Below are 15,533 nucleotides of genomic sequence, written 5' to 3'. Positions count from 1 at the left end.
CTGGCATCATAGGCCTGGTGCCTGGTATTATATGATGACATGATTTTGTGTTAGTGGAACAGCACCGAACCCCTCGTCTCCCGAGTGGCACAGCGGTCTAAGGCACTGCATCTCAGTGCAAGAGGTGTCACTGCAGTACCTGGTTCAAATCCAGGCTGCATCACATCTGGCTAGGATTGCGAGTCCCATAGGGTGGTTCACAATTGGCCCAGCCGGGGTAGGCCATCATTGTAAACAAGAATTTGTTCTTATTAACTGACTTGCCTGGTTAAATAAATAAAAAGAACACAGTAACAAGTGTGCTTGTTTTGAGAAAATAAACACTCTTTGCCAAATCAACTTTACTGTCCTACATTTTGCCCCCCAATGGAATATTTTAATACAATGTGTAGTCAGAGTATGCCCCCTTAATCCATCCATATGTTAATTTGTGTATTGAGCAAATGTTGTACGGTACAGAAAGTTTAGGATAAAACCTTAGAATCAGTGTTTTATGGAGACAAACAGATAGTATGAACTCTGTTTAATTTAAATACAGTGTGCATCATTAGATTCAGATTTCTCTATTAAAAAGTATGTACATCTCAATATTACATTTCTGTCCATTTGCACAATAGAGTGCTCAATAATAATCAAACAGAACAACAGATGTACACAGTTAAAGTCCGGATGATGTACAGTGCCTTCGGAAAGTATTCAGACCCCTTGACTTTTTTCACATTTTGTTAAGTTACAGCATTATACTAAAATTGATTTTAGGATCATCTATCTGCACACAATCTACACACACAATACCCCATAATGACAAAGCAAAAACAGTTTTTTAGAAATATTTATTTATTAAAATGTCTAATTTATTATTTTGCTTCTAATTTATTTAAAATAAAAACAGAAATATTATATTTACATAAGAATTCAGATCCTTACTCAGTACTTTGTTGAAGCACCTTTGGCAGCAATTACAGCCTCGAGTCTTCTTGGGTATGACACTACAAGCATGGCACACCTGTATTTGGGGAGTTTCTCCCATTGTTCTCTGTAGATCCTTTCAAGCTCTGTCAGGTTGGATGGGGAGCGTTGCTGCACAGCTATTTTCAGGTCTCCCCAGAGATGTTCGATCGGGTTCAAGTGGGCATTCAGAGACTTGTCCCAAACCACTCCTGCGTTGTCTTGGCTATGCGCTTAGGGTTGTTGTCCTGTTGGAAGGTGAACCTTCGCCCCAGTCTGAGGTCCTGAGCACTCTGGAGCAGGTTTTCATCAAGGATCTCGCTGTACTTTGCTCCATTCATCTTTGCCTTGATCCTGACTAGTCTCCCAGTCTCTGCCGCTGAAAAACACGCCCACAGCTTGATGCTGCCACCACCATGCATGTAATCTGGTTGCACTGTATGGAATGCAAACACCATCCACTAAATATTTCCCCCCCTTCTCCTACCTGGCCACCTGGAAGTCTTTGTATTGCATTTTAACACAACTGGGATATGACTCATGGGTATAAAGTGCAAAGTGGGATTGGAATGTTTGCGTGTTAGGATTACAAGCCAGTCTTATTCCAGCCTTCTCCCTGTGTCCTTCCAAAAGTTAATTCTCTCTAGTTGACATAGTCACAGGGGGAGATCCAGGATTTCAAGGTGAGGGAAAGGGCCCTCCAGTCCAGACAGCTCTAGGCCCAGTGTCTCCCTGTCTGTCCCACTCTCACAGAGAGATAACAATCTCAAGGCTACCATCTATAAATAAACGTCTGTCATGGGGAAAAAATGATGGCCATATTTGAAACCCCCATTGCACTGAACACCCGCCTCAAAACCCCTGCCCTTAGACACATACACACAAACACACACACACAAACACACACACACACACACACACACACACACACACACACACACACACACACACACACACACACACACACACACACACACACACACACACACACACACACACTCAGACACACCACATACAGAGGGTGTTTTGCAGAGAGATGCCCTCTCAGGATACCCAGTGTGCTGTGTGCATTCCTCTGGGTTTACAGATTCCCTGTGTAGTCGGTGCAGATTCCCCTTAGAGAATCACATGGTGTAGCTTTTAGCCTGCGGAAACACACTGTTCCTCACCTGAGAGGAGCTGTTTACCATCTTCAACTGCTATGGAAAGAATGACTTCTTCTTTCATTTGTCACCTCCTCCATTGGTGGAAAGTACCCGTCTGCCTTTCCCTCCAATCCTCCATTCAATCTTTAATGACTACGCCACTAAAAAGTTGTAGCTATGTTAAAACAGGGAACATGAGGTAAGGAGACTAGGTTATTATTTATACAGTCTGAGTCCAACTGACTGAACCAGCTCCAGCACTTACCACACCTGCACTACATTCACCAAAACACACACTGACAAAATTCTTAGTGTCTGGAATCTGGAATGTGACATTCGGTAAAAATTGCAAGAAAGGGTGATTAATTGCAATAATTAGGATTAGGATACATTTAAGTACATGTGAGATGAATAGGTTGACAAAGCACTCCAGCTTTTCAGCCATTAGACGCTGTATTCACAGTTCAGATGACGTCTTTCATAGGAAATCCAACTTGGCTGAAATATGAGGCCATGACTGTATCTGGGAATCGAAATGGAATATGTTTTACATTTACCATGCTGCCATTTATTCCAAACAGCAGGAGACTGAATAAGACAGAGGAAGCTTTCTTATTCACTGTGCAACACTTTTTCTAATGCATATTTAAAGGAATCCCCCATGTATGTCACTTGTATGCTCAACCTTACAGTGTAACAGTATCTGTCTGATTTATCTGAGTACCACAGTGTTAACAGTTAGTATGGAAAGGATATTCACAACATGCTGGTCTGCAGAGGGCAACAGTAAACAGCCAGCCCTCTCAGGTCACTGTCTGACACTTGGAATTGGTCCACATCCCAGCTACAAGATGGTGCAAGGCTATTAGAGTAAATGATTTCAGATGAACCAGCACCAGCAGTACACTGAGACACGGAGTGGTGTAACTCATTTCCCATTCTGAGGATATGATTTGTTCTCATGGGTAACCAGGCTAGCAGTGGCAAAACGCAGCATTCCAACACTGTTAAAGCTGTGTAAACACATTCACACACACACGAACACATGCTCAATCCTTCACTTATCTTGTGGTAGTGATTAAAACTTTCCAGATTGATATAAAGTAATTAACGAGACCTCATACATCAATAGATTGTTAATGTCTTGCTTCATCAGTGCATGGTTGTAGGTATTAATTACATTCTAGTCTCCTTTGGTACGTAGTGGTATCCTCAGTCAAGCTGCACCGAGTTGAAGTGTTGACAGGTGAGGGCAATGGGCTGTTCAAACAAACAAGCACATCTAATTTAAAGACTTTGGATGGTGGCCTGCAGTAAACAGTTTGTTTTGTGTTGGTTTACTGATTATCATGTAATTATACTTTATGCAAATTGAGCACGTCTCTAGTATTGGCTGTTGTACCTGTCATTAACTGAATTTATAAATGTTAAAATTAGACTCTTCTTTGTTCCCCTGCTGACCAGCCTGTGCCATGCCTCCTCTCTCTCCTGCGCTACACACAGACGCTTTTTACCTGTCACAAATTCATTTTAATATGGTAAAAGTGGACATTTACTCCCCTCTTTTTGCACAACCAACCACCTACTTTCCCTTCTGTCTACCCACAGACACTACCACAGTATGGATGAGTTCAGCCACTATGACCTGCTGGAGGTCACCACAGGAAGGAAGGTGGCTGAGGGACACAAGGCCAGCTTCTGTCTGGAGGACACCACCTGTGACTTTGGTCACCTGAAGCGTTATGCCTGCACATCTCACACTCAGGTAGATACACCAACACATATCTCTCTAAGGTAGATTTGCCAATACACTTGGCATGGCATCATTCATTTGTCCGACGGCAAGTCGGTGTCATGGTCTTGCACCAGGTACTGCAACAATGTGTCATCATCTGAGATTTCAGCGAGCAACTACAACATGTCTCTTGTTTAACAATTCTTCCACCCCACTCAGTCTTTCTATGAGTCAGAGATGGTGCAGGCACGTGTCTCTGGTGCAGAGCTATAAGCATAGTCTGTTGATGTTCAACATGAATAACTCTCCTCTATGTTCCTCCAGGGTCTGAGTCCGGGCTGCTACGATACGTACAACGCTGATATTGATTGCCAGTGGATCGATATAACAGACATCCAACCTGGGAACTACATACTAAAGGTGAGACTAAGAGCAGAGGAAAGTTCTGATGTGTACTTTGTAATCTTCCAGGAAGGCGACATTCCAAAGGCAACATTCCATAGGAAAAGCTTACTGGAAAAATGTATCGGAAAGTTTTACATTTGGAAAGTTGTCTAAAGCTATAAAACATTACGTTTCCTAGACTGTGGCTCATACCGATCTACTAGTTTTGACTGCCATTCAGTCCCATCGCTCTCTGCCTGTCTGTGTTGACCTCAAGTGTTTCAATGTGGGACAAATCCTAACTTGGGTTGCATGTAGTGGACAGTAATATTTGACATGTCTATATACAGTATATATGATATTATAAATACTATATTATAAATACCTCAATACCTCACATGTGTAAGAAGACTGAACAATTATCCTATTAAAATGTTTCTCTGACTCCATAAAGATAATTAAAATATACAAGAAAGCATTAGGCAGTGAGTTGACGTTGACTAGCAAGAATTGGTCTGAGAATGATCTATATCAAAGGCAGGTATTTAATTAACATTGTACAATGAATGGATTCACCTACAAGCCATAAAGCTTAAGTTACAAAGCATTAACAAGCATTACAAGGCATTATTCTAAGTATATACAGTAGATTCTAAGATTAATTTACAGGACAAAGCATGAACAAAAATATGTTTACTAGTCCAGAGGCCTGGAAGCCTAAGAAATTGGAATTGATCCTACAACCTTCCTCCAAATCAAATGTAATTTGTCACATGCTCTGAATACAAAAGGTGTAGACCTTACCATGAAATGCTTACTTACAAGCCCTTAACCAACAATGAAGCTCAAGAAATAGAGTTAAGAAAATATTTAAATAAACTCAAGTTTTTAAAAAAAAATCAAATTTTACATTTTAGTCATTTAGCAGACGCTCTTATCCAGAGCGACTTACAGTAGTGATTGCATACATTTCATTAAAAAAAATTCCGTACTGGTCCCCCGTGGGAATCGAACCCACAACCCAGGTGTTGCAAACACCATGCTCTACCTACTGAGCCACATGGGACAAATCAAAAAGTAACACAAGAAAATTATATAACAATAGCGAGGCTATATACAGGGGGTACCGAGTCAATGTGTGGGGGTACAGGTTAGTTGAGGAAATTTGTAACGTGTAGATAGATAATAAACAGAGAGTAGCAGCAGTGTAAAACCAAAGGGGGGGGGTTTGTAAATTGTCCGGGTGGCCATTTGATTAATTGTTCAGCGGTCTTATGGCCTGAGGGTAGAAGCTGTTAAGGAGCCTTTTGGTCCTAGACTTGGCGCTCCGGTATCGCTTGCCGTGCGGTAGCAGGGAGAACAGTCTATGACTTGGGTGACTGGAGTCTTTGACCATTTTTTGGGCCTGGACTGGATACAGGATGAGAGAGAGATCAAAGGCATTTCATTCCATTTATAACATCTGAAGGTGTAACCTTTCAACCCAAAACCAACCACCATTGAGCAATCAAATGATACCAAGTTGGCAGTAACCTAAACACTCCCAGGCTCAATCTACACAGGGTGTCACAGCATTTAAAGGCTTGAGTGGGGGATGAAACCAATGTAAATAAGACAGAATTCCTGAGATGAACATCAAATCTTTTTGCATATAGTAAATCAGAGTTCACCCTATACAGACACAAGTAACCACAGAGATCATACATACATATAGATAGCATCAGAGTTATCCTCAGTGAACAGTAACCACAGAGATCATACATATATATAGATAGAATCAGAGTTATCCTCAGTGAACAATAACCACAGAGATCATACATATATATAGATAGAATCAGAGTTATCCTCAGTGAACAGTAACCACAGAGATAATACATATATATATATAGATAGCATCAGAGTTATCCTCAGTGAACAGTAACCACAGAGATAATAGATATATATAGAGAGCATCAGAGTTATCCTCAGTGAACAGTAACCACAGAGATAATACATATATATAGATAGCATCAGAGTTATCCTCAGTGAACAGTAACCACAGAGATAATACATATATATAGACAGCATCAGAGTTATCCTCAGTGAACAAGTTTCAAATACAAACCATATGTGGATACTATAGAGATAACAGATACAACAAAGGACAATGCCGAAGGACTAGTCAGCCCTTCCCCCTTCTTCTTGGCCCCTCAGAAGGGGAAGGGCTGACTAATCCTTGGGCATTGTCCTTTGTTCCTGGACCATTTGCCATGCAACTCCAGGTGTCAGAGAGCACATAAATTAGTCTAGAGCACACATATAGATATCTTAGTTCCTCATTAATTCCCCATTGATATCAACAAATGATTTAAGCAGCACTTCAAATGTTTTATTTACACATACAGTATCTCAAATCAAGATTCTCCCACCAGTCTCTGCCCAGAATTCCACGGATAAAAGTACTGTGTAAGTTATTGTTTTATTCCTACCTGCCTAGCTGTAGTGGTATCCTCTTGTATCCTCCTCTGCCTCGCAGCTCCAGGTCAACCCCAAGTACCTTATCTTGGAGTCTGACTTCACCAACAATGTGGTGAGGTGTAATATCCACTACACGGGACGCTTCGTCACAACAACCAACTGCAAGATATCTCAGTGAGTACAGCAACGTCTTTTTTGTGATACTAGTCAAAAGACAAGCTCTCATTATTATGCCAAACTACCTGTTAGAACTAATGTTTTTTAGTTTATTACCTAATGATTCTGTGAATCATGTTCATCAATGTCACCAAGATGAATGATTACTGACTGTTTTATACTGCCTCTCAGAAGGAGCAGTAAGGCTATTGGTACTTTCAATGGGTTGATTAGGAAGTGTATTATTACATTACACTCCGAATTACTGATAAATCATTTTTATGAAAAAGACTTAGCTTTAGAGCATACTTTATCTGAGCAATGAAAATGTACAGGTGAGGTGGTAAATCACCTGTAGTTCTATGGAGTATATAGGGAGTACACAGATCATTAAATGGTGAGTGGGCTAAAGCATTCAGAAAACCATGTCACCCTATGATACAACAGTGATATGTGGAGTTTTATTTGACATTGGAATGAAATAGAAACATATAATGACAGTATATACCCTCTGTGTATGTCCTAGTTGTCAATAACTAACAACAAACATGCTATTTCGTTTTTTTATTGTTTCGTTTCAGTTTTTGTTTTTGTGTTAGGGACAGAAAGCATGTGGGGAGGATAGGAGCCATTTGTATTGTAAAGTTTTTGGGGCTGATTGATCAGGCCATAGGTTAGGTTAGGATTCAATTATAAACTCCATCTCAAGCGCTGAGACTGGTACTAAAAAATATGGTGGAAGGAAACTCTCTCTCACCCATGTTTACGCCAATCCAATGCTTTTTAACTTTAGTGGTACATATAAGATGGACAGGGGCAGACTGGGACCAGAAATCAGCCCTGATAAACCAGACATTTTTTTTCTCACTTGAGGGCCCCTCACCAGACCATTTTATTTATTTAAGGCCACCCATTATTAGCCAGATAATGATGATTTTGTGCAACAACAAAAAAGCTAGACAGGCCCACTGGGCTAAAAATGCACCAGCCCATCTGACATTTCGGCCAGTCCGTTCCTAAAGGAGAATCAAGTTAGCTACTTAGCCGATTTTTTTTCCTTGTTAGCTAGTGATAGCTAGTGATAGTGATGCACAAACTAGGCCTATTTGAAACTTCGCCATCTCCTGGAAGCATTTCAGTAGCTTTAAAACACTTCAAAAGCATGAAAACCCCATTGAAAACCCCCTTCGATTTCTGTCCAAAGTTTAGGGGAAAAAATTAAACTGAACATAATTCATGATTGTTTTATTTTCTTTTAGTTCATTTTGGAGTCAAAGATAATAGTTTAAGTTTTACAAACGGGTTTGTTCATTATTTAATTTCAGTTTCTAACTAGTTTTTCATGATTGGTTTTCGTTTTAGCTTCAGTTTAAGTTTACTATAATAACCTTGCCTTGGTCTACAGAAAAGGCCTTTAATAAGAATGTGTGGACAGGTACGCTAAACTCTCTGTCTCTCTGTGTTATGAACACCCGTCTCATTGTGTTGTTTGTTCTGTGTCCATCCTGAAGGTCCTGATCAGACGTGGGAAGTCTGCCCAGCCAGGGTGAGTCCTCCAGGACAGTGCTGTTCCATTGAAATGTGAATGGAATTCATTTTGTTATTGTTGTTGCTGTTGCTGTTGTTTTGTTTGTGCTGTTTCCTGGGCCCAGAGTGAACAAGGGTTCCAGTGGCACTGAAGAAAACATGGGGATATTTACACAAGCACACAAACTGAAAACCCATACCAAACTCAACACTCCAGTCTCCCACAGTCTCCATTGTTGTTTTCCTTCTATATTATCCATAACCTTCTCTCCCAGACCAACCCCACTGCTCTTATTTCTACTCTGACAGCCTTAATGAGGCTTTTGTCCATGAAATAGTAAACATCTTGGACATTGTGAATACGTTGCTCACAGCTGTGAGCAGAGTAGCTCTGTTTAGTTTTAAATAAGGTGTGAAATGGAGCTGGTGCTGAAATTAGTGGTCCCAGACGAGTCTGGGCTCAACTGCAATTCAACAAATTTAAAAAATGGTGCATTCATCCATGCTGTCTGGGAGTACGACATGGCAGCCCAGCCAGTGACTCACCAGGACCATTATAGTGTTGTTTTTCTTCTTCTCTCTGCCTCTTTGTGCCAGGTTGAAAAATTGTGATTCTCCGAGTACATTTGCATAGTGTAATATTATGGGGAGAAGCCAGGTCTTGTTTGTTTGCACGCGTTAGTCTCCATCAAGTAGTCACTCAACATAAAGAGGCTGTCAGAACATAGAGCGTTACCGCCTCTAAATACCGTCAAAGTCAGTTTTCGTCCTCGTCCTTCATTTTTGTATTTGTCTCACAGGAAAACATAAAGCTTAGTTGGCAGAACTGCCAAGGAGGTGCTTTCCAGAATGAAACTTACATTGGATTGTTCTTTTTTAACTACCAACACTGGTCAGATGCCAAATAGGTTGTCTGTAGCTTTGTAAGAAGAATGTACATGACAATTAACCCACTGATGCATGGTTTTAGCTATGGAGAACTGTACTTGTTTTAATTGATTGTATTTTGATTCTTGTCTTTTTTTAACGAAAGGGTCTTTAGTACTGTGTTTGAATTGTTGCTGTATTTGTGAAATTCCAGGAACTCATATATAGTTTTTTTTATGCAAATCCAGACCAAACTTTTGATTTGTTCAAATCGAGTGTGTTGTGGCAGAGAGTGACTGTAAAAAAGAAACTAATGTGGTAAAAACCTATCATTGTGATGCATTACACTGGTAGGTTTAGCTTGGCATTACAGACAGACAGAGTGCCGAAATGCCGCCTCTACCTACCTCTAAAAGAGTGAGTTATTGTTTCCAGTTGAGTGTACGGTTTCTATTACACATCCCTGTGATGATGGCCCACTATGGCCTCCCACACACTCCGCTGCAGCACACACCTACAGTAAAACACTTAAGAGAAAGGATTTAGGAACATGAACAAATGCAGAACAAGTCTAGTCTTGTATACTGTTTATGTACCATATTACACGTTAACATTACCATTTTAACATTGTACATAGTAGTCTATCAATGCTATCATTGACCAACACTTTTTTGTATTCTGGTTGCTCTTGATATTGTATTTTTACCAAAGACAGGAGGAAAGTATAATTAGGAGATTCTATTCAATCAATGGAATGACACTATTAGACTTGTGGATTATAGCAGGTATTACTAAATATATGAGTATATGTTGATTTGCTTGAATCCTTCTGTTCTTGAACACCTGTCAAAAATGACATACCCAATAAAGACATACATTTACACCTCTATAAGGTGTTTGGACTGACATGTGAATGTTGTTTACAGGCTGTAGTTACCGATGTGGTTTCTGTCATTGTGTTAAAAACAAATATGTCGCTTTTCGTGGGATAATAGCATGGATAATAATGGATCAAAAATGTATTCAAGGTTTTTAGACATCTGCATGCACGAGACATAAACATTAGACCAAACTTCAATGCTGGAAAGTACTTAAAGTTCCAGTTTCGTGTGTGTATCTCATGTTAGGATTTGGACATACATCCATTTTGTTATGGCACCTTCATTTTATTGTCCCTATTATGTGTAAATAAGAATTCCATGGTCAGTTTGGGATTCCACTACTCCGGAGTGTTCACATAATAGGCCACACACCCAAACAAACAGTTCTGTTGATTCAGAAATGCCCTGAGATTTGAATATTGAAAAGTTATTTATGGTTTCCTACTCTGAAATGTCAGGTGCGGTATGTTTAATGCATTACGGCATTTACTGTAGGTCTGTCTGTGTAGTCGTGTACATTTATCATGCAGCATCCAGGCAGGAATGCAAAACAGACCTTTTCAGATTCAAAATACAAATATACAGACAGCTCCTCATGGCCAAGCAAGAGACATGGCTGTCTCATTTGTGTCATGTATTCATCGTGTGATATCGCACAACTAATTACTTTGTGTCTCCGAGCAGGCTTGGTGGTCATCAGTCTCTCTCTATGTTAGTAAGCCTGAAACAGAGCACACATCTCCTGTCCGCAGACACGTTGCAAGATCAGCTCGATTGGGCCGGCTTTACAATTGAACATCATTATGAGCATCCAATGCCATAATGTCCATATAAGAATATGGATATGGACACACAGTGCCTTCGGTAAAGAAACACAAATAAGTGTAGCCTTTTTTTATAAAAAGCAAAAGCTTTCTCAAATGACCCCAATACTGAAAAGTAGCATTTGTTGACGTGTTTCTCTATAATGATGCTTTTCCAACAGCAGCTGAAGGGCTACGGCTTATTTTACTGAGCATTCCTGACCCCACAGTACAGGCCGATCTAACTAGACTACAAATGTGTGGGTTAGTGATACACACTTAAAGCAACAAGAGGTAACAGGAAAGCCTGAGTAGGGGGTATAGGACATATCACAGCAAGCAATATCCACCCTTTTGAAGACTTCCTAAAAGCAACAATCACCTTCGGTAGAAAGGGTTATTAGAAGGTTCTTCAAACAAAGAAGAGTTGATTTGGTTTCTTTGAAAAACCCAATGGAAGAGAATGAAAGGAGAAGAGAACAGATACAACCCCCCCACACACACACACACACACACACACACACACACACACACACAGAGGCTGAGTGAAAGTGTTTGAGGATATTTCACAGGCTTGTCTCACCAGGAGAGTGGAGCAGCCTAGATTCATACTGTGAGGGCGGGACTGTTTGCCTGTGTAACAGTCTGGCCGATACTTTTCCTGTGTTACTAATGCAGCAGGATAAGATTTTAAAAACAGTGATTTGTCCTCTGTTAAACTCACTTCAACTTTACTTTTACTGTAATACTTGAAAGGCCCGGTGCAGTCAAAAATTAGATTTACCTGTATTTTATATATATTTCCATACTATAAGGTTGGAATAAAACTGTGAAATTGTGAAATAGTGATAATGATCAATGACCTTTTAGTATAAGAGCTGTTTGAAAAGACCGCCTGAAATATCAGCCTGTTGTGGTGGGAGGGAGTTTCGGCTTTCAATGGTGACATCACCATGCTGTAAATTAGTTAATAGACCAATAAGAAAGAGAGTTCCATACCTCTCTGCAAATAACAGCTAATTTTCAGTTTCCCCCTCCCCACTCAAACCACGCCCAGATAGTCCTAGCAAAATTCTTGCTTGAGAAATTGTTCTTGCTAAGAAGCAATTTTTTTTTACCATTTTAATTTAAAACAATCATGGTAAGGTACTTCATTTGTTACCCAGAAATGTTTGATATTGAGATAGAAACGGCTGCATTGGACCTTGAAGGCAATGTTTAATCATGATTGCATAAAGAATTATGATTTGAATACGTTGGGTGACAATAGTCATTGGTGTTTGCTCAGGAAGCATTGTCATCCTTTGGAATGAAAATATTTTTCATCTCCGGAGAACAAAATGTCCAATATTTCCTGTGTCATCCCCATGGTTGTTATGTTCCTCCTGTTTGTCCCTGTATTACCCTGGCCACTCTGACGGGACTTCCTCTCTGTGATGGCTATTTGTTCAGGCTGCTCTCAGCCTTTTCCTTACGGTACACAGACACTTCCAAAAAAGTCCTCCAGATAATTGTGTGTGTGTGTGTGTGTGTGTGTGTGTGTGTGTGTGTGTGTGTGTGTGTGTGTGTGTGTGTGTGTGTGTGTGTGTGTGTGTGTGTGTGTGTGTGTGTGTGTGTGTGTGTGTGTGTGTGTGTGTGTGTGTGTGTGAGTGTGCTTGCTTGAAAGAGAGGACCGTGTAACAGAATACACTGCAGTGAATTACTGTACATAATTTGACATCAGCTTTATAAACAGGGTGGGTAGACATTTCTAGGCTCTTACATAAAAAATGGACAAGTGTGAATGTAATCCAAGTTATGGCATGTGATTCAGTTTTGTGTAAACACTGGGAACACATTTTGGCATCTAAGAACTCTCATGCTACAGGCGTGGCTCTATGTGGATCAGTTGAGGTCTTGTACTTCTTAGGCTCTAGGAAAGGAAGCAGTGGGTGTGAGGAGGGTCGATGAGGGTGATGAGTGACTTGTAAAATACATGATGAGCTGTACAGTGTTGCAGAGTTAAATCTGACATTATCCTCATTGTGAGGGTGTCACAGACCGTCACTCAGGACAAAGTTGAGGTCCATTCACACCCATAGGAGAGGTACAGGACAGCTTACTGTCCTAGAGATCCATCTATTAAAACTCTCACGAGGCCAGAGGGAGTGGACAGGTAATTGATGTATCTAATAGCCAGTCACGGAACACTTAATCATGTCATAGCTACATGGATCTTCATTCCATAGCCTGTCTATGTATCTCTGCCTGCCTCTGCCTGTCTGTCTCCTTTCCATCAATATTCATTAGTCCACCTTTGGTCTTTACCATCTCACTTCCTCTGACACAATTATAAAGCTTCTAAGTGTTCTGACTTGGCCTTAGCATTCTATCCTTACTTACTCTCAGATCAATGATAGAAATAACTACCTACAAGCTCACTAAGCATTCCAACATAATTTGACCAGCTGGCTTGCGATGAGACAAGGCTTGAAGACACAACTTGAGACTGCTATTCTCCCCACTCAAGCATTCTCTTGGTGAGGATAATTGAATTTAGAGGAAGGAAAGAAAAGGAATTATTATGCAACCAGACAGTGCCAAAAAATAACCCCCAGACATGAGGTCTCAATCTGCAGAGCCTGCCTGCTGCACACATATTCTGGGGCACAACATCAAGGCCACAGGTAATTCATCTTCTGTCTGTTACTGTGCTTTTCAACTTAATTCAATGAATAAAGGCTCACCTTTGTTTTCAGGGAGGTTTAACATGTTGCTCTGTGGTTAAAGAGAAAGGAGAGATTGTCTTTAGGAAAGGAGGGAAGAAAGAATGAGAGCAGGAGAGATGGAGCAGCCTGGTCTCATAGACTAGACGTAATATAGTAAATGTAAATCCAGGACACTCAAATTTGTATGATATGTTACGTTTGATATGGTTACATAAGAAAGAAGGTTACTTAAGGCAAAAACTAAAGAAGGGTGGTTGGTCGGGTTGAATGGGTCTGCGTATAACACAAACGTCTAGCAGCCCAACTTTAGCATTTTAGCTATTAAGCGTCTTTGCAACTATTTACTACTTTTCAGCTACTTTTCAAATACTTAGCATATTAGCAAACCCTTCCCCTAACCTTAACTCCTATCCCTAACCTGAACCTTAACCTTAACCCTTAACCCCTATTCTAGATAATGGGGCGGCAGGAAGCCTAGTGGTTAGAGCGTTGGACTAGTAACCGAAAGGTTGCAAGATCGAGTCCCCGAGCTGACAAGGTAAAAATCTGTTCTTCTGCCCCTGAACAAGGCAGTTAACCCACTGTTCCTAGGCTGTCATTGAAAATAAGAATTTGTTCTTAACTGACTTGCCTAGTTAAATAAATGTAAAATAAAAAAAAATGTAAGCCACCTAGTTAACCTTAGTGTTAGACACAAATTGGAATTTGTAACATATACATATTGAAAATTGTAACATATTGTACAAATTGCAATTCATAACATATCACACGAAATGGATGATGGACATCCACAAATTAATACATACCAGTGGAGGCTCCTCAGAGACGGAAGGGGAGGACCATCCTCCTCTTCGAATTTCATACAAATCAAAATAGGGAAACATTAAAAACGTTATCCTCTTTAGATAAAACTATACTAAAATATATTTACATGTCACCAAATAATTTATTAAAACACACTGTTTTGCAATGAAGTTTCTACAGTAGCCTCAACAACACTCTGTAGGGTAGCACCATGGTGTAGCCGGAGGACAGCTAGTTTCCGTCCTCCTCTGTGTACATTGACTTCGATACAAAACCTAGGAGGCTCATGGTTTTCACCCCTTTCCATAGACTTACACAGTAATTAGGACAACTTCTGGAGAACGTCCTCCGATCTCTCAGAGCTCTTGCAGCATGAACTGACATGTTTTCCACCCAATCAAAGGATCAGAGAATTAATCTAGTACTGAAAGCATAAGCTAAAGCTAGCTAGCATTGCAGTGCATAAAATGTGGTGAGTAGTTGACTCAAAGAGAAAGACAACAGTTGAACAGGTCTGAACAAATGAATTTCTTTAAAAATGAAGGAGAAGCAAGAGAGGGAGAGAGAGCTACATTTTGTTGTATTTTTTTTCACTTTCACTTAGCTAACAAATGCAGCTAGCTAGTTTAGCCTTCTCAAACACCCGGCTCAAACATAGAGGGATGCTATGTTAGCTAGCTGGTTATGGCTTTTCAACACAGGAACTCTTCCAAGTCAAGGTAAGCTTTAGGTTTTATTCATTTATTGCTACCGTTGCCCGCCGGGGAAACTGCTTGTAGCGGGTTGTTGACAACAATGTAGGCTACGTGTAGTGGTTAGCGGTTATGATATGAAGGTTTGGCTTGGAAGGTTTTTTTTTCCTGGTCACAGAAGCGTCCACAAGCAAAGATAAAAAATGAGAGGTGGAGAGCGCGTAGTTGCGAGAAGGAATTCTACAACAAGCAAAATGATTATGCTGTTTGTATGTGGCTGCTATGAAAGTCAACTGTGTTTGCGTGTGATCAGGGTTTTAGTAATTCCGCCGATTCTGGTGAAAAACATTTCTTAAATGGAAGCAAACGTAATGAAACTGGAATAAACATATCGGAATTTGTCCAATAGAAAGTCTTGTTTGCAAC

At 40.3% G+C, this 15,533-nt stretch overlaps 1 protein-coding gene across 1 annotated transcript in view; it reads left to right on the top strand.

The window, feature by feature from the left end:
- The window catches only part of LOC106587234 (lysyl oxidase homolog 1), a 35,835-nt gene extending 25,727 nt beyond the window's left edge, over nucleotides 1–10,108 (top strand). Inside the window, exons 4-7 of the mRNA XM_014175431.2 lie at nucleotides 3,702–3,858; nucleotides 4,153–4,248; nucleotides 6,728–6,843; nucleotides 8,337–10,108. Of these exons, the coding sequence (XP_014030906.1) occupies nucleotides 3,702–3,858; nucleotides 4,153–4,248; nucleotides 6,728–6,843; nucleotides 8,337–8,343 (376 nt within the window). The 3' untranslated portion in view covers nucleotides 8,344–10,108. The remainder of the gene's footprint in view (nucleotides 1–3,701; nucleotides 3,859–4,152; nucleotides 4,249–6,727; nucleotides 6,844–8,336) is intronic.
- The last annotated feature ends 5,425 nt before the right edge of the window (nucleotides 10,109–15,533 follow it).

This window comes from Salmo salar, chromosome ssa26, assembly GCF_905237065.1.
Source record: "Salmo salar chromosome ssa26, Ssal_v3.1, whole genome shotgun sequence".
NCBI lineage: Eukaryota > Metazoa > Chordata > Actinopteri > Salmoniformes > Salmonidae > Salmo > Salmo salar.
This window is presented reverse-complemented; position numbering and strand designations above follow the sequence as displayed.